The 25,349-nt window shown below is 41.2% G+C and overlaps 2 protein-coding genes across 3 annotated transcripts in view; one reads left to right on the top strand and one right to left on the bottom strand.

The window, feature by feature from the left end:
* Window positions 1-4,818, top strand: part of SH3GL3 (SH3 domain containing GRB2 like 3, endophilin A3) — a 49,365-nt gene extending 44,547 nt beyond the window's left edge. Inside the window, exon 9 of the mRNA XM_030498318.2 lies at window positions 4,018-4,818. Coding sequence (XP_030354178.1) covers window positions 4,018-4,223 — 206 coding nt within the window. The 3' untranslated portion in view covers window positions 4,224-4,818. The remainder of the gene's footprint in view (window positions 1-4,017) is intronic.
* A 1,901-nt stretch (window positions 4,819-6,719) lies between these two features.
* LOC115613169 (lamin-L(III)-like) lies at window positions 6,720-22,640 on the bottom strand. Of its 2 annotated transcripts, XM_030498311.1 has the most exons (12): window positions 22,000-22,640; window positions 17,498-17,654; window positions 16,446-16,571; window positions 15,375-15,545; window positions 13,907-14,032; window positions 13,587-13,807; window positions 12,672-12,894; window positions 11,883-11,990; window positions 10,936-11,052; window positions 10,732-10,839; window positions 10,535-10,605; window positions 6,720-8,334 (listed from the first exon to the last, which is right to left on the bottom strand). In XM_030498311.1, the coding sequence occupies exons 1-11, from the start codon at window positions 22,395-22,397 to the stop codon at window positions 10,564-10,566; spliced, it is 1,797 nt and encodes a 598-aa protein (XP_030354171.1). In that variant the 5' UTR covers window positions 22,398-22,640; the 3' UTR covers window positions 6,720-8,334; window positions 10,535-10,563. The 2 variants fall into 2 exon arrangements, with proteins under 2 accessions (XP_030354171.1, XP_030354172.1); XM_030498312.1 differs by lacking the exon at window positions 10,535-10,605.
* Between the last annotated feature and the right edge of the window lie 2,709 nt (window positions 22,641-25,349).

The raw sequence follows: 25,349 nt of genomic DNA, 5'->3' as shown, positions 1-25,349 counted from the left end.
TGTTCCTCGAGATATTCCTTGCACCGTGAGAACAGTGGATCCATGAGGCATCAGTATCCATGGCTCTGACTCCAGTTTGTTTCCCAGAGCTGGAAATGGAATTGTGAAGCAGGGTTCTCCCAAACAGTCTCTCACCCATCTGAAGTTGAGGTGTGGCATTCTGCTTGGTCTTCTAGGTTCTCTGCATTGCCACTGAGGGTGGGAGGAGGGAGAGGCACTTGCAGAAAACAGTTATTTCTTGCAGACAGATGCATAAGGTGGGTGTGTTCAGGTACTGTCTGGAATGTGTCCAGATGCTAATTTCTCTCCATGGTCTGAGACCAGAAATGATCAGTACGAGATCTTAAGTATTAACCATGTAAAATTCAGAAAGAGGACTCCCACCCTTACTGATTTTTATTAACATATTTTACTGTCCTCTGAAGTATGCACCAAAGTGTGTACATTTATGAACTGAAGTACTATTTGTACTACTATGAACTGGGTACCTATTGGTGAGGGAGTAGGATCCTTTCCTTTGATTAGGCTCCAATTACACAAAAAAATAAATCAACAGTTGAAAGCCCTTGAAAGCTGTGTGAATGGTAATAATTAGGCAGGTTACACTACTCAGTGAAATAGCTTTTCCTCATCATAAAAGTATTTTGCCCTATCTCATTAATGGCTGTAGTGCTTCACTCAGTGCTGTCAGAATGGAAAAGAAATGAAACAACCATGAAAGAGATGAAAAGGAGAAATAGGATGTGTGTAATAATTGTTGCTATGCTTAGTGTTGCCAACAATATCAGAAAGGCCATGTATCATGTTGTTTTTGTCCTTAAGAAGCTCTGGATGCTCCCAGCAGGTACAACCATCAGTGACATCATTGTTCTCTTTTTTTCTCTTCCTGTTTGAAAGTTATCCATATGGATTTCTGTGGTGCTGCAGAGGGGTCAATATGCCCTGCTTGTAAATGGGGAAACCTTTCTGTTCCTGTTTAAAATCAGGATCGTGAAACAGATTAGATTTATGGTCTGTGACTTACAAATGTGAACCAGGCGGCTCCTTAAGCAAAACTGCTAAATGTTTTAAGGGCTCCGTGTGATTGGAGGGGATAACATCATGATCACCCTCTTCTTTCATTTAGAAAACTGACCTCTTCATCCTACATGCACAAGCACTTTCATGCTTAATTTCCTCTGTTTACACATTGACCCTATCAAAATGTAGACCTTTAATTTCTCTGATTCTGCCACTCAAGGTAAGTAGTGTCTTAGTACAGGGAATCCATGGAAATCAACAGGGCAGTTCAAATTACACTGTGATACATTCAGCACAACTACCACAGTCCGGTTCGGAGTGTTGAAATGGCTTTTCCTGTGTTTCACCATAGCTTTTCAAGTGAAGTATCAGCTTCTTGGAACAGAAATAGTATTTTCCTTTGTATGGTCCCTAACACGTGGGGATTATTTACTCCTAATGACTTATACACATTTGCAAGGCTAGATTCACAGAAAGCTGATTTTAATGTTGTGAATTATTTAGTTGCTTTGATTAAGCACAGATAAGAAATCTGTGGTTTTGTTCTAATTCATCGTTAACCTCATTAATCAGCTGCAGCTATGAACATCATCTGGTTCATTTCAGTACTCTCTTTAAATGCTGCATTGCATCATGCCTTTCTTTTTGTTGGTCAGGTTTGACTATGATATGGAATACATGGATCTGGTTGCCACGTGCTGGAATATAGCATAAGCATCTAAGCGTTTACTCACTTCAACTGTGGGGGAGAGACTTGGATTAATTATCTTATCAAGCTTCCCGTTTGAGATTATTATAGTATAATTTTGCTACCATATGTACACAACATGGCATAGAAGACACAATAGATGCAGGTAGAGGCAGTAACTCCCTTTGGGGAAAACAAACAAACCAACATTGAATAGCGTACTGGTTTCATCCTGTAACACTCCAGAAATCACAGACAGCTTCTTGCTTAATCTGTTTTTGTGCTGTCCAGGTTTGAGTGGTCTGGAGATTAATGACAAGTCATCTTTGAATGTGACAGTGAAGCCTGACAGTTTAACTCCACAACTGGAGAAATTAAGGAGGTGTGCATGGTGTTGCAAATTAGCATACACCTTGTTTGCAGGGAAAAAAAGACAATGCAGTTTCTTTAGCTTAAGTCTCTGCAACAGGAAAGGATGTGTGAGTATTCAGCAGACAGGAAAAGCCGGTATCATGTCACAAATTCTGTGATGCTAAACAGTGTGTTGCAGCCTGTCAGGCAGTGCTGCCCCCATTACCTTTGTCAGGGGAGCTTTGTCTCATTGGATTATACAGTAGCAGCAGCTGCCTGACTCTAATGAAGACTTTGAGTGATCCTAGAGCCTGGAGTGAAACCGGTTGTACTGGCTGTGACCATTATTTAAAAATCTTTCCAGGCTGCCAGACATTTCAGTTCTTCGGAGCTTAAAATGAACCAAATGTGATCCATCTCCTATCAGGTCCCTCACTGTCAGAAATTAACTAACTTGCAATAATAAATTAGCCCCATTGAGCAGCTGGTGAAAGCAAGGAACTTTGTCAATTATTCAGAGCTTTCTGCTGTTGACAGTTCCAGTGGGTTGGTACCAGCCCTACCTTGGCAAAGACTGAAAATAACTCAGCTATTTTTGAGCACAGTCAGTCTGGGTTTGCTGGGTAACTCTGGCTCATCAGCTGGTTTTTTTCTGCTCGGACTGTTTCAGCAAAAATATGTCCAGAACGAAGCTTTCACCTGTGTCATTCTATTGGCCTACCTGTAATTCAGTTTGTTCTTGTAACACTTGGTCACTATCCTGTGCCTTCCCCAGGCAAAGGACTAGTCCAGCATTGTTAGAGTGTTCCGGGGAGGTTTGCTGAGGGCAATCTCCGTGTGGACAGTTCTACTGTTATAAAGGATAGAACATACCAAGAAAATAGAATAATAATTCCAAAGTCCCAGTTTTAACACCAAATGTTACCCCTGATTGTAGTATTGTCAATTCAAAAGATGCTTTTGCCTCTGCTCCTTTACCGATCACCAGAATAGTTGTCATCTGGTTTCCTTAAGAGACTTCCTCTTAATTCCTTTTACTACAAAATGCCTGAACAGTTACTCTTCAATAGTTTCCTACACATAACCATGATTAGCAGATTCAAAGGCATTTTTGCATGCATTTTTACCACCTTGGCTATTACATCTGTATTGCATTACCAGTTGTGTGCAGATTTATCCAGACAAAAATTATTCTTCAAGGTGAATGCATCATTAGCCTGTGTGATAACCGGGAAGAGAGTCAGGACCAGAGTATTTGAGAATTGTTGCAGTGTTCCAAATAAGACAACTTGGTATTTGAGAGGTTTAACTGTTTTAAAGTTAGTACTAGGATGTTCTAATGTTGTCGTACTGTGTTTTACTACAGTTTGCATGGCAGCAGCATGAAATCTGTTTTTCTATTCTTCTTTTATTAATACATTTCAAAATAAAAACCTGTTAGGGCTGAACTTCAGTTGAACCTCTGATGCCAGGCTGTAGGGGTGTGTGTATAAGACTGACTCTGAGCCCTCCGGTAGGTATTCACGCAGTGGCAGTGTGCTGCAATGCAGTTTGTTTAAATGATTGTCACTTCTCCTGTTGACTCTTCTGCTTCCTCAACTCCTGCCCTTCCAGTTCCTCTGGCCACCACCCCAAAGAGCCCACACTGATTTTGACAACTGTGATTACTCAAACTATCAGTTTGAGATAAACATCATTTGAAAGGGAAAGCAACTAGGAATAAAGTAGCATCTGAACTTAAGGGAGAAATAGAATTATGCTTTTAACTAATCATTAGTATATTTTACATGTAGAAAGACTAGATGTTACTGGGTGAAAGCAATGGAGAAATTGTTGGGGTGGGGGAATTCATGACAGCAGGGCTATGTTTTTTGGCCTGTTGTTTTATGCTTAGTGGCTGCTGGGATGCTGTGAAGCAATATTAATATGTTTGGTTTATTTTCTGTCACTGGGGGCAGGTTCTTCAATGCACATGGATCAGCCTTGCTGCCAAGCTCTCTATGACTTTGAGCCGGAAAACGAAGGCGAGCTTGGGTTTAAGGAAGGGGACATCATAACTTTGACCAATCAGATTGATGAGAATTGGTATGAGGGGATGTTAAATGGAGAGTCTGGCTTCTTCCCCATTAATTATGTTGAAGTGATGGTTCCCTTGCCTCAGTGATTGTGTCATTCAAGCTGTGAACGTGATTTCATGACTGAAATGGATTCACAAGTGTTCTGTCAGTGTGGCATTCTGTGAAAGCCTTGCTATTTGACTGACTTACTGACTTTTGTATGCGTCTTTTTAAAATGTATTTATTTTATATTCAGAAAAAATTTCACCTTCCCTGACTTGTCAACCTGCAAAAAAACCCATGCCCAGTTTTTTTGCTTTGTGCCTTGAAGATCACTGTATGAAGTGTTTACTGGTAGCTCACTGTTGCTCCAAAACTGCATTTCCTTGCTATTATTGTTTGTGTGGATTTTTTTTATCTTCGGCTGCAATGATTTTACTATTGAAAACCATTTTTAAAAATACTGTAAGTGAAGCTAACTGTAACCAGTTCCTAAGTTACTGATGTCATTGAGCTCTCTTCATCTATCACACTGTAATTTATTGTGAGCAAGTTAATCCATGTTTCACATTGTATGTTGACAAAAGACGAAAGTGGTTGTTGTCACTATTATGATGTTGTTGTACTAAGTACAAGTTCTCAGCATTGAAAATTCCTATAATTTACTGACCAAACTGAATAAATATTTCTGTGGGATAAGAACAGTGGTTGTTTCTATTCCTTATAGTTCTGGCATTTGTTTTTGAGCTGGAGGTCGCTTTTGCTAAATATATCAGCTTTCAGTGAAGAAAACAATGCTGGATTAAAAATACATTAATAAAGCCAAAGTATATTCTTACGACACCTCAGCCACTGGAATTTTAATAATCTTGCTCTCTCCCTACTGACTGTGTAGCATTTATTGTGTCTGTTAACATTTTCTTCTAGCAGGAGGATGAGAGAAACATTCCTTTGGCCTAAGAACAAACTTGATCCTAGTGCCACAGGGTTTGTATAGCACTCCATTGAGATAAATAGGTGAGTATCTGACTACTGCAAACAAATGAGAAGTCAATACACTTCCTCTTCTTGTATTTCTTTGAAAGGGTGGGAGAAGGATAAAGAGAAGGCTAGGTGGAAAGATGTGCTCTAACTAAAAAGGTGTGAAAAGCAATTTAAAATAGACACTCAAGCATCTTAGGTACTGTCAAAATGAAGACATCAGTTTGGTTTTTTGCTGGCCTTTTCCTGCTTTGCTTAGTAAATGCAGATGTAGTAATGACTGAAAAAATTCAACAGCCCCAGAGGAAGATGTAATCTTTGTCAGTTGCTCTCTGCACAAGCAGAGAAGGATGAGAAGGGAGCTGAACTCTTTATGGGCAAACCAGCTTTAATCCAGCCTCAGAGTTTCCAACTCCACTTGGTTCTGTAGTCCAGTTGAAACAGCAGTCCCTAAAGCAGGATGAATTTCATGTGTATTGCAGGTGCAGTAACTTTTCCACTGAAGCAGCATAATGGCTGGTGACTGGCTAACAAAACCATGCTTTTTGGTTCCTCTCATCTTTAGCCTTGGCTTGCACAATGGTCACAAGAGAAGCAGAGGATTATTCTTTGCAGCTGTGGTAGAACCTGCTGCTTAGGGCAAACCACCTCAGAATCTGGTCTTGCTCATGTAAGGAAGGAAATCTGTGGGCAAGAACATAGTTGTTATTAGAGCAGCACTACAGAAAGTAACTTGTCCTGATCCAGTTTTTGAATGAAAGTATCTACAATGTTCTGAATCAAGATATATGGGATAAATTTCAAAGGTTTAGGTACTGGGATTCATAGCTGCTTTTGCTCTCACCCCTCCCACCCTCCCCCTTTGTTAGAGAAGTGTCAACAGTCATACCTTTCCATAGCAGGCAGGAAAAGAGGCATTGCCATCTCTCTTCTATCTCACCAGATTCCCTAGAGGAAAGAATTACATATACACATGTGCATACATACACAACTACAAAGGTTTGAATTCTCACTACATATCACAGTAGGCAGCTTGCCTATTTAGTATAAAGCTCCTGGGCAGCTACAGTAGGTGTCTCATCTAACAGAAGTAGGTATTACAAAAGTAGTAAGCTGGAAGCAAGTCAAGAGAGCTATATACTGCTATCGGTTAAAGTATGGAGAGAGGTCATAGGAAACCAACCATCTTTAAGGCTTGCTACCAGGAAGATAGTTGCACAGCAGGATTTGAAAATTGGTTTTTTAAATATGTGCCTTTTTAAGATTGCACGCTAAGAGCAAGTTGCATAAACTGACGGAGGTTGTGTGGTAGATCTTGTTTCCTGGACCACTAATGGTATTACCAAACAAGATCCTATACCACTACTATTTCCTATCAAGACTTGCACAGTAGTTCAAATATTTCACAGTTGTTGCTTAATACCATCTTTCCCTAGTGCTATTAAGAGGCTTCATTTGAAATAGTGAAGATTCCTCTTATATCAAGTTCATAGCAGTTCAACTTAATTTGAAGAACTGAGTGATAAACACAGTATTTGTGAAGGTTTCTTCAGGCTGCAGGGAATCTTCCTTAAACTCACCAGGTTTTATTGCTTCAAAGTCATTTGAGCCACTCAAGATCAGTGAACAAACAGAACTTTATTATTTAAACTGCAAATATTAAAGTCCAAGACTGCTTTTATATACATGAAAAATCTGTTACAAAAAGTTTAAGAAATCAAGATAAATATAGAAATAGCTGCTGCCATAACCTTGCATAAGGTACAAGAATTCAGATCTGCTAAAATGCAAGTATTAAACCAGCATCTACTCTTGATGTCTCAAGACTAGAGTTTTTAAATAATTTAAGAGAGTTTAAGCTAATATAACGAAAGCCTTACCCTAAGAACTGCATCCTAACACAGAACAGGTCTTAATTTAAGAACTGAATACTTTGGCATGGGAAGAGGCAGCCAAAAACCTATTCCAGCATTTGGAGAAATCCCTAATCTCAGCTGCTCTTAAATAGAGCTGTGCTTTATGTGGCTCATCAAGGCCCTTTACCATAGAGTCAGCAGGTAAGCATTTTAGTAAAAAGAGGCTAAGAAGAATTGAATGCAGTGACCCCAGAGGCTGACTGCCTAGTTTGAGGGCTATAGGTCAGGCTTTACATGGAATACAGCTATTCAAGTTACAATAAATTACATACTGGCCCAGGAGACAGTACTCCCCCAACTGCCCCATTAGACACACAAAGCAGTACTGCAGACTGCACAGAGATTTGGTACATAAGGATTCCAAGAGCAGGTATTTTTGATGCACCTTTTACTACAGTTGGTGCTTTCTAGAGCCGATTTCTCAGCATGTTTTTTTTCCTAGCCCCTTATAAAAGCTGGCTTGTTGGGACTAAAGAGTGCTAATATTGCTAGTTACTGTACCTTCTCTGCTGGAATGAGATGCCTTTTCACATTTACAGGATACATCTTTCCAAGTTAAGGTTGATACAGCTATGTGTGATATTCTGTATCTAGACATATACAATACTGAAACTGGTGGATTTCCAGGTGCTAGATTACAGAAACAGTACATTAAATAACAGACAAGAATATTTTTACAACTTGCTTTTAACACTGAAAAGTGTTTCACTCTAGGAAGTTCTCTAGCAGCGATCTAGACCAGTTTCATTTCAGTATCAGACTCTGAGCAGGAGACATTTCAGACACTCAGCACTCTTCAGGAGAGTGTTTTAACTTCAGCCAAGTTCAAACTTGCTCAAGGTGCAAGCTAGGGTGTGATCTGGCACATGTAGTTTCCCTACTCAGGCCTGAAACAAACTACCTTTGGAGAAACACCATATTAGAATATTAAGAAAGCTGAGGCAGCCTCACGGTTAAGTATTTAGCATCCTTCTAGGGCATATGTTCAGAAGTTTTGTAAACTCTGTACCCTCCTCTGTTTCAGCAGGTCATGGAAACCACATCCTTGTGTTAATGTAAAAATTAACTTCACATGGAGCTTGTGTTCTACTGCTCTTTATATCAGTGAATCCAAGGACAGGGTCCAGTATCAGAAGGTAGGAAACTTCATATTATTGACAATGTCTCTTACAAAGAGGTCAAATGGGAGATGCAAATTCCAAGTTTCAAATACTGCAGAAGATACCAAAACACAGTCTGTGGCACCTGGGATTGACACGTGTTTTCAATGATCATCTCTTTGTCCATATTACATGACAGAACAGCTGGTATCCTCATTTTGCTGCAGAAATAAAAAAAATGAAGACATTAGGCTCATTAGCATGTGTACAAATTTATTGCCAGTTACCTACTTGTTCCTCATTTAGGCATGTGGTGGACTTCGGCATTTTGTAGATTTAGTTACTTATTAATAAAGCAAAGCAGGTTTTCAAGAGAGGCAATACCTGAGCTGTACTAGATGGTTTGGGGGTGCAGAAAAAATAAAAGCTTTTAAGAATTTGAGTCCATGCAATACATGAGTCTATGCCTTCTTTAATGAAAGGCCACCAAGCCCACTATCAGTACCTCAGTTCTGAAGCATTAAAACTTAACTGGCATGCAGATTCATGCTACTCTATTTAGGATGTTAAAAGCAGAAGCAAAAACCGTGGAAACCCTGCCTTTCTTTAAAGCACAGCATGCTTTCTTTGCATCATCTTATTGCATGCACGAACTGAACTGTTTTCTACTAAGCCACCATTATTTCAGTGCTACCAATGCAGCAGAAGCTGTGACACTCAAGTTTGATAGGAATTCAGCAGACAGGAATTACATTAAGATTTGAATGAAGTACTAGAATTGATTCTTACCATAAATGGCACACAACTGCACTGTAAAGTTGCTGATAAAACAGATTAGAGATGTATGGAAAAAAGTCACTTTTGCTTTCTATTGTTGATTGCTGAACAAGCCATCTTATTAGTCAATTCAAATGAAGAGCCTTTAAAAGAGACTTGAGGAGAGGCCCTACTCTGAACTGGAAAAGCAGCTTGTATAACTAAGTCTTTTTATAAGCCTAAAGCTTCCACTGGTGTTACTTCAGCCATTTTGGTGTATGCTGTGCATTAAAAATCCAAAGGCCAGAATAGCATTATAGAACCTATCTCAATAGTCTGTTTAACAGGGTCTCACTCTCTTTCAGTGAGAGACTGAAAATACTACAAGACTAGAATGTGCAGGAGACTGATAAGCATCCTTTAAACCAGATGGTAGCATAGTAATAGGTATTTACCCAGATTTTCTGTTTGGAAGAAGGACAAGGGAAAGAACTAAGCAGCAGGCAGTAACTGCCTGTTCTTAGGTACATCTTCAGAAAGACAGTACTAAGGTACTTATAATTTAAATTGAGAGAGGTATATTCAGAAAATATCTAGGAAATGGTGGTGGCTTTATGACCTGGTGCACTAAGATGCTAGTCCTCCTTGTAACTGCATAGGATCAAAGTTAGGAAGAGCTATGGCAGCTTAACATGCCATGTCAGCAGGAGGGAGAGAATGAGTTTTTAGCTAGGCAACCCCTTGCACTTAGGGCCTTGGAGTTTGTACTAGCAAAAGAGATTTGGTGCTATTTCAAGTCAAGAAACACAAGTATAGCCCATAATTGTTCAGTTACAACCAAGTTAAAGCCCTTGTATTAGTGCTGTTTTAGACTACTTCAGCAATTAAAGGTACCTGACGAGTAGTATATCAAAGTACACAGGAACATCCAATATGCAGAAGTTCAGACTTGTAACATGGGTAGTCAAAAGCCATTTGGAGGGTCTAGAGTGTTTTTCACAGGCCATTACAACATGCAAGTTGTAGCCAAAGGGTTGCAAGTATACTGAATGCAAAACATGCTCATTCTATTTAACTAGATTAACTCCATTAGCATGACTTGCTTCTGTGCTGAAGTTCCACTTGGGAAGTATTGCAGGGAGTACTTATGACTGAAAAAAGGCTGAGATATAGTTACTTTGCTGTGCAAAGTATCTGTTGTTCCTGGAAATGAGCTGTAACAGAAGTGCCTCAAACTCATCCTTGAATTGAAGTGGGACTTATGTCATCAGTACACAAGGAACTTTGATTTCAGCCTTTTAATACTTTTGAATGGAAATATCAGGTTTCTTCACTATGAATTTAAGTTCTTAAGAGCAAGTCAGGGACACCATCTGGAGTGTCAGATAAGTCACTTCATTCCACAGAAAATATTTCTAGTTAGTGTTTGCATTTTGTTCCTGGGGTAAGAGCTTTTAAGTAAGTTAGTTAGATGTTTAGATGGAACAGACATTAAAGCTCATTTTTTAGTGTGTCAGCAATGAGACAAAACAATTAACTCTATTTTATCATATTCAATCAGAGAATAAGCAAAACATCAACTCCACTTCTGATGCAAAGCCATGCAAGCACTATTAGTGAAGCAAGTTTTCTATGAGATGACAAGCATGATTCTCACCATCTCACCTGCTTAAAGATGCTCACAGGAACCACTATCATGAAACCAAACAACATTTCTTTTTTCTTCTTCTTTTGGTCTGACATCAAGAAAAATGTTAAGAGTTGTAGGATATGGATAGTACTCAGGGAAGTATTTTCATACAGTAATGAAATGACTATTGAATGACTGTTGATAACATGTATTTAAACTTCAGGCAGCTTACCCGAGGTGGAAACTCCATTTCACTTCCAGTTACTTCTTCATAATCATCATCTTGCTCACCACTTTCTTCTCCTCTGGGTATCTGCATTATCTTCCTCTCTGCAAGTTCCTAGAGTACAATTGAATTGCCACTGAGAACCCATAAGAATTAAGTACAAGCAAGTTTGGTGTTAGGACAGTAGAAGCTATTAACTATCTCACTTACCTCACCATCATCTGTGATGAGTGTAACACCAATACTATCCCCACTTCCCCAAGATTTCTGAGACTTCCAGACCAGATCACTAGGACCAGGGCTTACACCAGCAGCTGCACCCCAGATCTGCAACACATTTAGAGTGAGCTTCTGAAGAATCTTATTTGTAGTTAGATTAGGATTCAGTCTAACATATAAAACTATTAAGTACTCCAATACCAGAGACAGCCAGTAACAAACTGAACTACTCTGATCCCTGGCAGGTTAGTTCTTTTCAGGATTACCAAGAATGGTGATAATGTTTGGGAGGGTTTTTTCACTGAAGACTGTAAAACAGTGTAGAAAAGGCTGTTGTTAACACCTTCTACCTGATGTAAAGGTAGCCTTACTTGGACATGCATACCATTTGAGCCATAGTTACAGATGTTCTCATGCCAGCAATTTGTGTGTACAAGATAGCCTTGGGTCACTCACAGATTTCTTGAGCACACTTATACAGAATTTGGAGGACAGAGCGTAGAGTTTAAGCTCTTTGATCACTAAGTGTACTCAGAGTACAATTTTAGAGCCAGCATTTAGCTTCGTACCATGAACTGTGAGCTCAGCATTGCTGAACTGTAGTGGACTACGGCTTTCAGACTTTGCACAGCTTTTACCAAATCACAGGAGTATGGGGAAACCTAAGAATAAACCCAAAGATATTGATTCTGTTCACAATAACAGCACATCCCTATCTGGGATGATCAAAGTTCAATTCAAGATCTAGATTTAAAGAACATTTAATTGGCATTTCAGACCAAGTTGCTGCAAGGATTTTCTCTATCTCCCCTGCCATATAACATAAGGATTTTTAGTTCTTTAGGCACTTAGATTTGGTTTTCCTGATTACAGGAATCTCTATTGCCACCTAACATAAGAACAGAGCTCCAAGTAAGCTTGACAAAACCACTACCTACTGTAACTACTTGTCCTGCCTGAAGAGTGAACAGTGAAGGAAATTTGTATGTTGCATCTGACACACTTTCGAGATGTCGTCTTAACACCCATCCATGTAGCAGCTGATCCTGTGGAACAAGAAGTTTGTCTCAGCATTACAGACCAACACCGTCTCACGCAAGTGCAAGGTTCTTTCCAGACTCGAGCACTGGTTTTAGTCCCATTCCCGTAGCATGCAAGAATCTGATCAATTTTGAGGAAGGCTGAAGTGGCTAAGCTACTAACCACAAGTTTTGAAACTCTGAGGATTAGTTCCAGTAATTCTGGATTTGCAAACTGAACTAGTCAAAGAATTATCTAGTTGGTCAGATAAACCCTCTGCATGGATTAGGTACTGTCAGCTCTATTGAACATGTTAGCCATTTTAAGCATTTTAAAGTAATCTGTCATTATCCAATTTACTAAGTACCTTTAGTTCATAAGGATAAGTAGTATTTCTGATAGCACTAGCCTGAATCTGTTGAGAAGCAACTGAAGGTATTAGATTTCTGCATCATAGAACCCAGTGTACCTCCACCCAAAAGCACTGCCCAGAGACAGCCCTGTGAACAAAACACCTGCAGTACTGAAAAGAAAAGAATCAGTCTCTAGCCTGCTCTTGACAGCAGCCAGGTTAGCTGAGGAGTCCCCACTTTGTATATTTTTGGCAGTACTCTTCCCTGTTGTTATCTCTCACTAAGCTACAAATTGGTTCACGAGCAGTTGTACTTTATAATGTAGGCCATGCAGATTTGAATGAACAGCAGTACCTCATCAGAGTTGTTTCTAAGCCTGACAAATTTCCCATCTGCATCAATTTCTTCAATAGATATATTTCCAGAAGATGAAGCATGCTGAACAGTCTTAAATCCAGTACTATGAGCTCTCTTCCTAGCTTTAATTTTCCTTTTCTTCCCATGTGGGACCTGTCGCCCTTGACTTGTTGCTGGAGTTGCAATGCTGTGTGAAGATGGACTGGGCGACAGCTTTAGCCTAGAAGGGAGTCAGATAATATTCACTTGTATATCTGATGTGCCTATTTCTTCTCACTCCTATCCTCCCACTATAGCCAATCCTAACAGCTTCCTATATTCAAGTCTTCCATGAAGTCTTGAATATAAGATTTTATTTTTACTGGCAAAAGTAGCCAAGTAGCTTCAAGTTTGGAAGACAGCCCCGGACCTAGAGTTCATTGCAAGCTTATGCTGATAAGAGATTCCCAACTGCAGGAAGTATCCTTTTAAAGTCGCTACAATCTTTAGTGGAAGTAGTTTTAAGTCTTTGACCCTTCTTAGCATATATTAAGAGCTCATGTTGTTCTCACCAGACAGTGTCTGGATAGTTGGGAGTTGACATAATCTCCCAGTTTCACTCATGAAACTTGACCACTGACTTTGATCTATCTCTAGGATCTAGCAAAAAACCTGAGAAAGTTAGGGGATGTCTAATGGACCTTTGTGCTTTATCAGCTGGGTTTATCAAATTACTTCATCTTACTGCCCTATGTGGTAGATAGGGGATATATATATACCACCTACAGAATACTTCAAGAACTAAATTACAGCACTAATGACATACTTTGTATTTACATCTTGCCTCCTTCACATTCTGAAGAATATATGGTTAGTTAGCGTAGAGATTTTGGATGAAAAAAAAGTTCATATTAATATCTTCTCATAGCCTACCTCTGTTCCTCTCCTTCCAACATCTTCCTGTAGGCATTTATTTCCAGATCTAGAGCTAGTTTCACATCTAAGAGATTCTCATATTCTTCCAACTGTGTTTGTGCCTGCTGCTGGACTTGTACAATTTCTTTCTCTTTTTCAGCCAAACGCCTCCGGTTGAGATCACGATCATAATCCAGCATCTCCTGTAGCTCCCTTATTCTGTTCTCCAAAGCAGCATTCTAAAATTGAGGGAATGGAAAAATCAGTTAAAACCATAACTGAAGATTAGACAAGAGGCCCATATTTTGAATGGGGTATCTAAATTAAAGTGATTGTACCTGGCTTTGATATTGATTAATTTGAGATGTCAGAGTATCAGCTCTCAGCTTTGTTTCCATCAGCTCCTCCCGAGCAGCATTGGCAAAGTCACTACTTCTTGCTGCAGATAGCTGCATATTCTCCATCTATGGATAAGTAACTGTTAGTAATGAGTTGCTTACAACCATGTATTCTTAATAAGAAAGGAAAACCAAGTGATTTCCAGCTCTTACATCTGGAAATAGTTATGTTCTGCTTAAGTGTGCAGATACCAATAAAGTCCAGGTAAGAAAGTTTTTCATTGCTTTTCAGGGAGGTTTACACAAGTTTGACATTCATGTCAGAAAAAGTCAGCAATAATCAGGTAGTGAAAATTGCAGGATTAGGATATTTCAGTTACAGATGCATGAAGACTTTGTATAGATATTAAGTAAATTGATTCTCCAGAAGAAAAATGGGGAATATTTTAAGAAGCTGCTTGTCAAGGCATGGGGCTACAGGATATTAGGTGTGCTTATCAAACTATCCCTCTCCCCCCCAAGTTCTATTTCTTAAACAGTTCCTGCATTATTAGCAGTAGTGAGCTATTTCTAGAGCAATTCAATCTTGACTTGTTCCAAGAAAGGATAAGTTAGAGCCATGCTCCAACAAAAGGCACTCTCAGAATTTCCAGTGGAAACCTGGACAGAAGCATCCAGAGGAATTCACTGAGTTGGCATAAAACTTGGAGTATAGAGAAAGCCAGAAGAGCCGGGAAGAACTGAACACATGTTCAGTTCAAAGTAGCAGATCATGTGATTCTGCACTGGAGTATTAAAGAAGGCTTAAGATACTAACACTACACACTGCAACCAACCCAGAAACCCATGGGATCTTACCTCTCAAGAATAAGTATAAGCCTAAGTATTACTTTTTCCTGTGTCTGTGGATAATGCTGGGAAAACAGTGACAGACCAGGTCTGAGAAACTGTCAAACTACTTTCACATCCACCCTCTCCCCCTTATCCAGTACTAGCAATTGGGAAGGGACATTTGCACTCCTACACTTAAAAGTGCTCTTGTAGAACTGTAGGAATACCTTGTTTCCTGCATTTCAGTAAAACTTTAATCAGTAGGTCAAGTTTTATCCAAGAATACTGAAATTGCTTAATACAAACATAGCACACCTTGTTCATGGGTTTGTCAGACAAGCTCTCAGATTTGTCAGAAATCTGACTTAATGATCAACTTTATTACATTAGCCATTCCTAATCACTCCCCAGACTGCATTTCTTCTTGAACCAGTTTTGTTTGGGACTAAGTATTTGTAGAAGTTCTATTGTCAAATTTGACACAGCTTTGAAGTTCCATAATAGCTTATGCCAAGAAGCTCCGCACTAAATGCGAGGTCTTTATCAGTCTTCCATCATACTATGCTGGTGTCACTTTAATCATATCAAGGTGCAGAGAACTTAAACTTTGTTATATTTGCAACTTTTACAGACTCACTTTTGCACTGAATGTTCGCTCCAGTTCCTCTTTGTATTCTTGAATTTGCTCTTCATGTTGTTTTCTGAGCCCCTGCAGAGCATCTGAGAGCTTACTCTCAAATTCTCTCCGACGGCCGGATTCTATTTCTGCTATCCTGCTCTCATGGATTCTTTTTGTCTCCTTGAGCTCCTAGTAGAAGAAATTTCTCAGAGAATAAGCAAGCCAATACAGCTTGATTTGAGACTGGACTTACTATACCAGCTTAACAAGTCATTCAGTATTGAAGCAAACTTATCACTGAGTTCACAGTAATACACCTTTCTTCAGATCTTAGATGTTCATCCATCAGGTCAGGTACTTCCTACTAGCTGCACTGGGTTGTTTTGCAACCTCACTGCCAACATTGCTTAAACTAATAAATGCAATAGTTAGCATTTAATTTTAAGACTTACTCCTTGGACTGGATGGCTTTCTCTGCTTTACTTAGAACACATGCATATACACTTCAGTTTCTTTAAGCACTGTTACCTCATTTTTTTTAATTCATAACAGTTGATTAGAGAAACTCAAATTCTTTATCGCTTAAGCCACACAGATGCCTGTCAGTCGGAAGGAAGCTGGTTTACATTCATGTGTTTAGTTCTATGTACCAAGTTCTCACACAAAGGTTACCAGACACCTTTGATAATTGTCAAGGAAGTAGGGAACATTAATTGCTTATTAAAAGGAGATTTAACTTTTGATCATTTTAGGCTTCTAGTAAACATCTGGAAACATTTAACTTTAACTGTAATATATGCATTTGCAGTTACACAAATTATACTGGAATTGTAGTTACCTTCAGAAGCGCAGCCTGAAAAAATTCTCATATTCCAAATACCTCTTAGTACTAAGCCAGATAACATGAGCTTGTGTACCTTCTTGAAGACTTCTTAGTTAGGTGGATTTTATTGTCTGATGGACTGTCATAAGTTGACTCAGCTAGTTACCTTTTTAAGGATAAAGCACATCTTAACATTGCTTTTAAGTGTATCCAGGGATCACAGATCCTTAAATAAAAAAAATCCTTGTTAATAAGCCAAAACATACATCTTCATGAAGGCGCTTCTGGAATGTCATTTGTTCCTGCAGAGTTTTCATGTGATTTTCCAGGTCCACCCTCCTCAACATTTCACTGTGGAGATGCTTTTTGGTATCTTGTAGTGACAGCTCCAGCTAGAAAAGAGACATCAAGGTAATAAGAATTAAGAGGTCAGTTTTCCAAACTAAGACAGTCAACTTACTACAGGTCAATTTCATTCCCACAGCAATCACAAAACACACAGTAAAGTTGGTAACTCTGTTTAAGTTCTTATTTCAGTAGGATCAAGCATAAAAGCATACACAGCCGCCCTTAATTCCACCAGCTAAGTTTGACTCCTCATAGTAGACTTATGATTAATTGTACCATCCATATACATTCTTCCCCTTCACAACACTACGTATTCCAAACTTGTCCCTAACTCATTTGCTTGATGTTTAGCAAGTGAAAATCTTCAAATATGGTTATAAACTACTATACACTTCCAGTGCTGAAGTGTGCTGCTTTAATGATACAAGTTCGTTGCTTGTTTTGGGTTTTAAGTTTTCATCCTAAAATTTTGATATTGGCTTCTTCAGTGATCATATTAAAAGCAGGAAGATAGAAAAGCTATGTTTTCAGAAATGCATTGCTAGATTAGCAACTCAGTTCATTTTAGTAGCACAAGAGCCTACCAATTAAGTAGCCAGAATTTATCTTATGTATTCTACCTAGATTGAAGCATAGTGAAGCACCAAATGCTTCCTTTACTGACATGTTAGACTGCTACAGGGGCTATAGCAGTACAACACATTTCAACTTGCTTTGCCCTTAGAACAAGAAACATTACATACGGTGGTCATACAGTAGAATTAAAGATACCTACAACAGGTGGAAGTTTTAACACACTTAACCACCAATAGCATTTGCTTTCAGCAAGATTGCAGAAATCTTTCTGTCTATCTGTCATTGCCATAGATAACAGTCTTGCCCTGCTTTTAAATCTAATTAGTTGGGGAAAACAAACAAGTAAAAGCTTCAGGAACAAAAGCAAAGTTGAAATTCCAGGAACAAGTCTTACAGTGGCTACTTGATCCTTTAATTCCTGAAGGTCATTCTCCAAACTGCGGTTCGCACTCAAAGCTGTTGCTAAGTCAGCTTCCTTCGCATTCAGCTGAGCATCAAGATCTCTCATACGAGCCTGTGCCAGGTTTAAATCAGCTTCTTTCTTTGAATTCCTGCAAGTGAAAGTTTTACATTTGTAAGTTGCAGCTCATGAGGGAGAAAGTTTGGTTTTAATATGTTTACCTTCACAGGGGTCTGTGGCAGAAGTGAAACAGAAGGGAGGTCAGTTAACACTTGCAGTGAGAGTAGAGGGTAGGCTGTAAAACAAACCAGACAGGGCCCTCAGACAAGCATCATTTGTTTAACCAGAAAGATTTCTGACCTATTTTCCAGCTCATTTTGTGCAAATCCTACGCGGAAGCCAGCTATTTTCCACGGCATTACAAACCAGAGAGGGAAGGGACAGCACAGGCCGCTGTCTCCACAGGGAAGGACTAGTCACATCCGAAGCCAAAGTTCACCAGACCACAGTGACCTGCCACCACTGCACACACACACACACCTCCTTTCAGCAGCAAAGGCCACCACCAGCTTCCTGGCAAGGTGCCTCTTAACCATTAAACCTCACCAGGGCTCTGAGCCCCTCACACCCCTCACTCAGACTGCCCCACCACAGGGAGGTGCCAGGCCGGGGCACAGCTCCAGCCCACCTTCCTGAGGTGATAGCAGTCACACAGGGGCACAGTGCCCCCGCTCTGCAGCTAGAGGCAGAGCACAGCTCTGGCTGCCAGAGCTGTCATTCTTTCCCCCCTGCAACCTCCCCTCCTGCCCACAGCACAGGGGGAGTTTTGTCCCCAGGAGGCCACCAGCCCAGCCCTGGCGAGCAGGCCTGGCCAGCCCCACATCCCCAGCTGGGGCTTGGCCTCCTACAGCCCCTCAGCTTCTGCCACACAGCAGCAACCACCCCTCCCTCTCAGCACCTGTGCAAGGGACCCTTCTCGCTCAGGAAGATCTTCCCTCCTTCACACCATGGCAGTTATAAGTGAGAGAAGTTTGGCCTGCAGAAGGCAGCCATCTCCCTCTGCAAATACTGAGGTACAGAGCCCTCAGCTAGTACTGGGATGGTGAAAGTTGTTCAAGTTGCCAGTTTTACTGGGCACCACAGTAAAGTGCTGGGCCCACAGCGAGTTCCTGTCACAGAAAGGGGTGATAAGTTCCCCAAACTGCTCTTTTAAAATCCTTGCAGTTGCCTAACCACTACCCAGAGTCTGACTACCTGCTCAAACCTTAGACTTGAAATTGCAAAGACTAAAGTGTTCAATTTTAGCAAAATACGTTCTGCCAAGTGGCTAAGTTGTGATAATTCATACAATGAGTTTTCCAGTTGATAACTGAGTAGACCAGTTGGAGACAGTCCAAAGTCATTCTGCAGGATTGATCAGCTCTAGAAAGCTTGGACTGCAAGGAAATATTGGAAAAACTAAGGGTTGTTTAGTCTAGAGAAGAGAAAAGTGACAGGAGACATAACAGTCTTCACATCCATGAAAGACTGCTGCATAGAGGAAGGGAATCTGTTTTCCATGTCTGTTGTGGAAAAGACAGGAAGTTGCAGTCAAATTGCAGGGAAGAATATTCAGGTTTGATGTTAGGGAGAGGAAACTAACAGTAGTTCAACACTGAATCATATTGCCTGGGGGGATATTCTGGAATCTCCATCATCTGGAATTTAAGAAAAGGGTTACACAAACATCTGCTGGAAGAGATGCAGGTATGGTTAGTTCCAACACAGGCCTGGGGCATGTGGCTACATCAGGTCCTTGAAGGCCTTTTCAAGCCCTGCTTCTAAGACATTTAGACACAATCACATGTTTGATTGTGTCCTCGTACTTCATGAGGCAAACCCAAATGTTTTGCTAGCAGAGGTTATTTATTCTTTACTTGGACTCTAGGAGAAAGGTAATTCTAGTGGGGTAACAATGAAAAAATATAATGTGTTATAGTTTTTTTAGTATTTACAGGGGTTTTTGTTTTCTAGGTGTTAGTCATCTTCCTTTTGGAATCTCTGCTACCACTTACTGTTTTAGTTATGTATCAACAAGTACATCAGTAACACTACTTAATGATAATATTGACTGTTCCATCCTACAATAATGAGTTTCATTCTGCAACCAAAGTGTGTGCAGGACAAACTCCATTAGTATCTGTGTTTTAACAGTCCCCTTTCCTGATACAGGTCTTGGACAGTCAATTTCAGGTTTCCTATATTCTTTCCTGACAACATTGTTTTCAGAGAACACTGAAGTGAATAATTTTCATCCTTAAGTACAGCAATTTAACAAGTATGGCTTTGAAAAGAATACTTACTACTCTTTTAAATCAAGTTTGAGGTTCAGAACACCACTTTACATTATTATGCAGCAAGCAGTGACAGTTACAGTACTCTACAACATTCCATACACCAATCATTCCCATACTAAGTGTGGCTTATCGGCTATCAACTTCAAGCAGTAACTTGGAGGCAGTGCAAATCACAATCCTTGTAAATCAGTATGTAACATATGCTTTACCTGGAGAATTTAAATCATTTTACTAAAAGAGTTAAGGTATGTTTGAAACAAGTTTGCCAAGACTCAAGAACATTAACAGGATTTGCAGAATTCATTCTTACCACTTCAGCTTGCTATACCACATATGTCAGGTCCAGTGGCAAAATGCATATCTATAGCCACTAGTGCAGAAACTGGTCTTGTCTCTCACTGCTGTGCTACTGTAGTTGCTTTGACCTTCCTCAGGCTCTGAATTCAACCGATACACTTATCCACAACTCCTCCTCCCCAAACATCTTTGGCCTACTTCCAATTACCACTGTGTAACTAGTAAGAAAGAGGCTGAAATGCAAGCACACTTCATTATTGCTGAAGCTTTAAGTCTCTTTACCACTGATTAATAAGAGCCAATGGTTAATGCTGTTGGGAAATTATCTGGTGACATTCCATCCTATAAGAGTTTCAGGTTATTTAAAGGGTGTGTATATAAAGGGCATGATACCCTCAAAGTAGTTTGTTCCAAGTCATCTGAGACATTTGCAGTTAGGCAGCCCAGATAGAAAACACTTGTTAGTATTAAGAACTCAGTCTAGTCCTTTCAGAAAGCAGCATGCAGTATGTATCATTTCCTGGACTGTAAATTTAACCACTTCTAAGACCAGTTACTTTCAAAAACAAAATATCAGTCCAGAGAATTGCATACCTGCCAAGCCTAAAGCATTATATACAAGGCCACAGAGTTACACAAACACAACGAGCAGCAGAAAAGTTTTAGAACTGGTATTACCCCTCTTCCTCACTGTCCACTCAAGTGGCTGGTTAGATTTATGAGCCAAAACCCAGCATGAATAAGACAAGCCCAAGAACTTCTAAGCAGCTGAAAACAGAAGCTTAGAGTAAAACCACATTTTATTCCCAAGTAGAACAGCTACTTAAGTCCTGTAAGCCTATGAAGGGATAGCATTTGCCCCATATAAGCATTAAAAAGCTGATGCCTAAAGTTGCTATGATACAAGTTTATAGCAAGATTTGGGGGGCCTGTGGACACACAAATTATTGCAAGTCTTTAATTGATTTAGCAGTACAATAGAGGATTAAAGTAACTATCAATGCCAGCACTCTGGATATACCCATGAAGGAAGCTTACTGGGATTGGTCACTTGTTTCCCCCCCTTCATTACCCACCTTCTTCCTGCCTTCAAGAGGATTTGATTGCACTTACATTGGGCCACCCCTTTTTTCCAGGCTTGGTGAGACTAGACAGCAAGGTGATTCCAGGCTCCAGATACACAGTTTGCAAGAAAGTCAAGCCTGAAACAACAGGCAGTTCATCCCCAGGGCCGGTAAATCCAGACCTAAAAGCCACTAGGACAGTTTCTGTGCAGTACCAGGTAAGTTATACTGCTTAAAGGACAACCTTCCCTGTATCTTCCCCTCTAAGCAACGTCTGAGGTAAAAAGCCACCCCAAAAGATGCAAGCCAACTGCATATACAGACTCCTACCCCCATAACTTACTAGATGCTTTCCAGCATAGTAACTTAAGTGTTTAGAAGCACAGGTGTGGTAGCAAACCTACTCAGCTGTGCATTCATGGGGTACTATCCCTATAAGGTCACCCAACACCCCAAATTCTGAGGGAGCTCCATGCCCATCACAGGAAGATGCCAAAGCAGCCTAGCAGCACTAGAGCAGGAGTCATTCACAGGGGCGTCCGTACAGCACACCCTCAGAACTGAATTAGGATTTCTCCTAACCCAAGACACGCCAATCCCACAGGGCCATACCTTTGGAGTATTCACCACTGCCATGACCCAGACACCCCACAGCACTGAGCACTGCCTCCCCAACACACAGCTGCTGGCAAGCAACAGCCCCTACCCCGCAAGAGCCGCAGAAAAGTGCAGCTCCAGGTTGTTTCGCCGAGGGCCCTGCTCGGGGCCGGCAGGAGCGGCGGGAGGGCCGGGCACCGACCTGCTGTGCAACTGCCGGTGCTCCTCGCCGATCTTGCCCAGCTCCACCTGCAGCGTGGCCCGCTCCATGGCGATGTCGTCCAGCGCCCGGCGGGCGTCGGCCAGCTCTGCCTCATAGCGGAGCCGCAGAGTGCCCAGCTCCCGGTCGGTGCCCTCCTCCTGCTCGGTCACCCGCTGCTGCAGCACCGAGTTGGCGGCCTCCAGCGCCCGCACCCGCTCGATGTAGGCGGCCAGGCGGTCGTTGAGCTGCTGCAGCTCCTCCTTCTCCTGCAACCGGCTTAGCCGCGTCGGGCTTAGCAGCGAGGCGGCGGCACGGTCGAGAGAGCGGCCCCCGCTTAACGGCGTGGAGGAGAGAGCCGTGGCCATAGCAGCCTCCGGTCCGGGCCCAGGCCCCGCCATCGTTACCGGGACCGCCCCACGCAAGACGCCCAGCGCCCGCCGCCGCCCGCGTATAAATAGCCGCCAGCTGCCGCCGCGGCCTGCGGGCCGGGTGGGCAGCTTAAAGGGCTAGGGCTGCTGCCGCCGCCGCCCCGGGGCTGGCCCTCCGTGCGGGGAAGGAGACGATCTTTGCCTTTTAATTTTTATTCCTTATTTTTCCACATGTGCCTTGCTGCATCCTGCATCGCACCAGTGCAATGGTGCTGCCCGGGGAGGGCGGGGAAGGAGCTGTCAGGAAAAGCCGACAGCGGCTCTGCGTTTTCACAAACCGGGGCGAGGGGTCGGGGTGAAAAAGAATCCCAGCTTTAGGAAGCTGCATGACAGTGATGCTTACACTCCAGCATGCTGCTGTGTCAGGGCCCCGTCTGTCCTGCCTGCTTTTTTTGCAGTTTGTTCAGCTGAAAGCAAGTCCCAGCTCTTTTCTGGTTTGTTGTTTGTGGGCGGTTTTACCTTTTAGGTTGGGCTGTGGTGGCTGTCAGCCATCCCAGTGCTACAGTGCTGAAAGCTGATGTGCAAGCAGAAGAAAGAACAGAAGGGGAAAGGGAACCTGCATCAAGACAAATGTGAGAAGCAATCTGCAAAGCCTCACACTAATTATTTATAAAAATCGTTGTTCAATAAGAATGTTGCTTCAGCACTTTAGCAATGTGTACTGGAATAGCTGTCAGATTTCTCCAGTAGCTAATTAATTTACCCTTTGTCACTGACATTTTGGAGAGCAGATGCTGTACAGATTTCTTTCAGTATGAGCATAAAAATCTCTGAACGTTAATAGAACTGTTAACTATGGTGTTTGTTGCAGCAGTTACAAGAAACTTCACTTGAGAGCTTAGGTTATGTCAATAATGTGACTTCCTACACAAAGAAAATAGCCTTAAAATCCACTTACAGTTCTTTAAATCTAATGATAGATTTTATGGAGGTTACAGGCATAAATTTAAGCTTTGCGTTATAGGTCAGCAGGCAAGTAACATAGGAGAACAATGTAGTTGGCCCTAAGATTGTTACTGGGGATTTTAGAATTAGGTTGTGTATACCCTGGATCCAATGTTACAAAATAGATGAGGGCATAGAAGGACACATGAATACTCATCAAGGGGTTTTTTCTGAACTTCTTTATACATTTGTATAACCCCTGCCCCCCCATACAATTTCAAAACTCTAAAACTACATGCAACATGGTAATGCCATATGGCCAGACTGAGCTCCTCTGGTTCTAGTCCTAACAACAGCACCAGGAAATTCTTTTCTGCTGAGCAGTTCCAGGTTTTTATTTTGATATAATGAGTACTTGTTTATTCTTCATTGCCAACAGAAAGCTCAATTCAAGAAAAATAAAAAGTATGATTTAAATCTGAATATGTACCTCTAAGACCAAGATGTGTACATCTGAGGGTTTACTTCAGCTTTGAAACCTCAGTCCTCTACAGAGAACACTGTGATCGTATGTCATTGCCATATTTGATGGTTGCATGTTACTGGCCAGCTGTTCAAATATAATTGTAAGAGTTTGGAACAGATGCAAAACAAAGCAAGAAATCTGCTATTCTAAAAATATTTTCCTTGCTGCCAAGGCTTTGTAACAGTGCAAACAAAAACAGCTGAAATAGTTCAAAAATAGTCTGAGCTAGTTTTATCTTTTGTTCTTCACCTACTCCTCCCTATGTGAGCACAGAAGGTGGCAACTTGAGAAGAGCACAATGGAAGTCTGCTACTGATTCTTTTCTTTCTGACATATTTTTCTGACCCTTTGTCTTGATTGACACTGTAATCTGCACCGTGCTGTACACTGTAGATTAGACCACAAGTATAGCTCAGGAATTCCTGCAGAGATAAGCCTGTACCATCTTTTCCTACTGTTTCAAGTAGGATATCAGGAATGTTTCAGGATTAAGAGATACAGAGAGCATGAGGAAAAAATGTGGGAAAAGGTACGTGCCCCAGACTAAAGCACAGCAAAAGCTTTTCTACAAACAGTTCTTTTGCAGGAAAATGTTGATCTGGGAGGTTTAGACAGTGTTGGAAGAATCCACAAAGTTGGAATAAAAAGAAATGTATTTTTGGACATTTTTAAAGTATGTTTCGCAACCTTGGTCTTGAGCTGGTGAAATGAAGTGGAAAATATACAGCAATGCAGTGATACAGTGAAACCAGGACAACATGGGGTGAACTTCTTGCTATCCTTTTCCTCAGGTATCTACCAACTGATTCTAGCCATGTGCAAGCAATCTGTTGGTATTGGTTCCAAAATGCTGTCAGGGCTCTGAGTGCACCAATATGCCTTAATGACCTTGACCAGCCTCAGCTGGGGCTTCCTTCCACCCACTGCCCACAGTTGCAAAGACACCATTTAAGCTCTGGCCTGGGGTTCAGTTCCGCTTTGAGCTCTGTTATAGTTGTGCTTGGCTATGGGTGTTGTTGGCCTATGGACTGATTTTCTGGCCTGGCATTTGTACTGCAACTTTGCCTGGGTTCCCTGTGTACCCTGGCTGTCTCTAGCTCCCTGTGACTCTTACCTAGGAGCAGTGGGACAGGGCCATGACTGGTGTGTGCCTGGCTACCTGACTTCACTATCCATCAAGAAGCAGCTGGGCCTTGCTACTACTGGGATGACTGCTAAAGACTCAGGTAGGGCCAAGTTCCAAGTTTGTTGATAGCAGTGTCTCTTCTTAGACTTTCTTGTGACCTAATATAAAGTGTTTGAATTCGTATCTACATTTCCAGTGTTAAATACATCTGAGGCTATGCATAGTAAGTGCACAGACTTGAAAAAGGGGAAAATACTGTGCTGGCAAATGTAGGCATAGATGAGGAGTCAGCATATATTACAGAATCTTTGGTAGTGTTTTAGTGTTTTTCTTTGATAGTCATTCTGGCTTCTATTTGTGAGGGTCTTTTCATAAATAGCCCTGA

Source organism: Strigops habroptila, chromosome 9 (genome assembly GCF_004027225.2).
Source record: "Strigops habroptila isolate Jane chromosome 9, bStrHab1.2.pri, whole genome shotgun sequence".
NCBI lineage: Eukaryota > Metazoa > Chordata > Aves > Psittaciformes > Psittacidae > Strigops > Strigops habroptila.
This window is presented reverse-complemented; position numbering and strand designations above follow the sequence as displayed.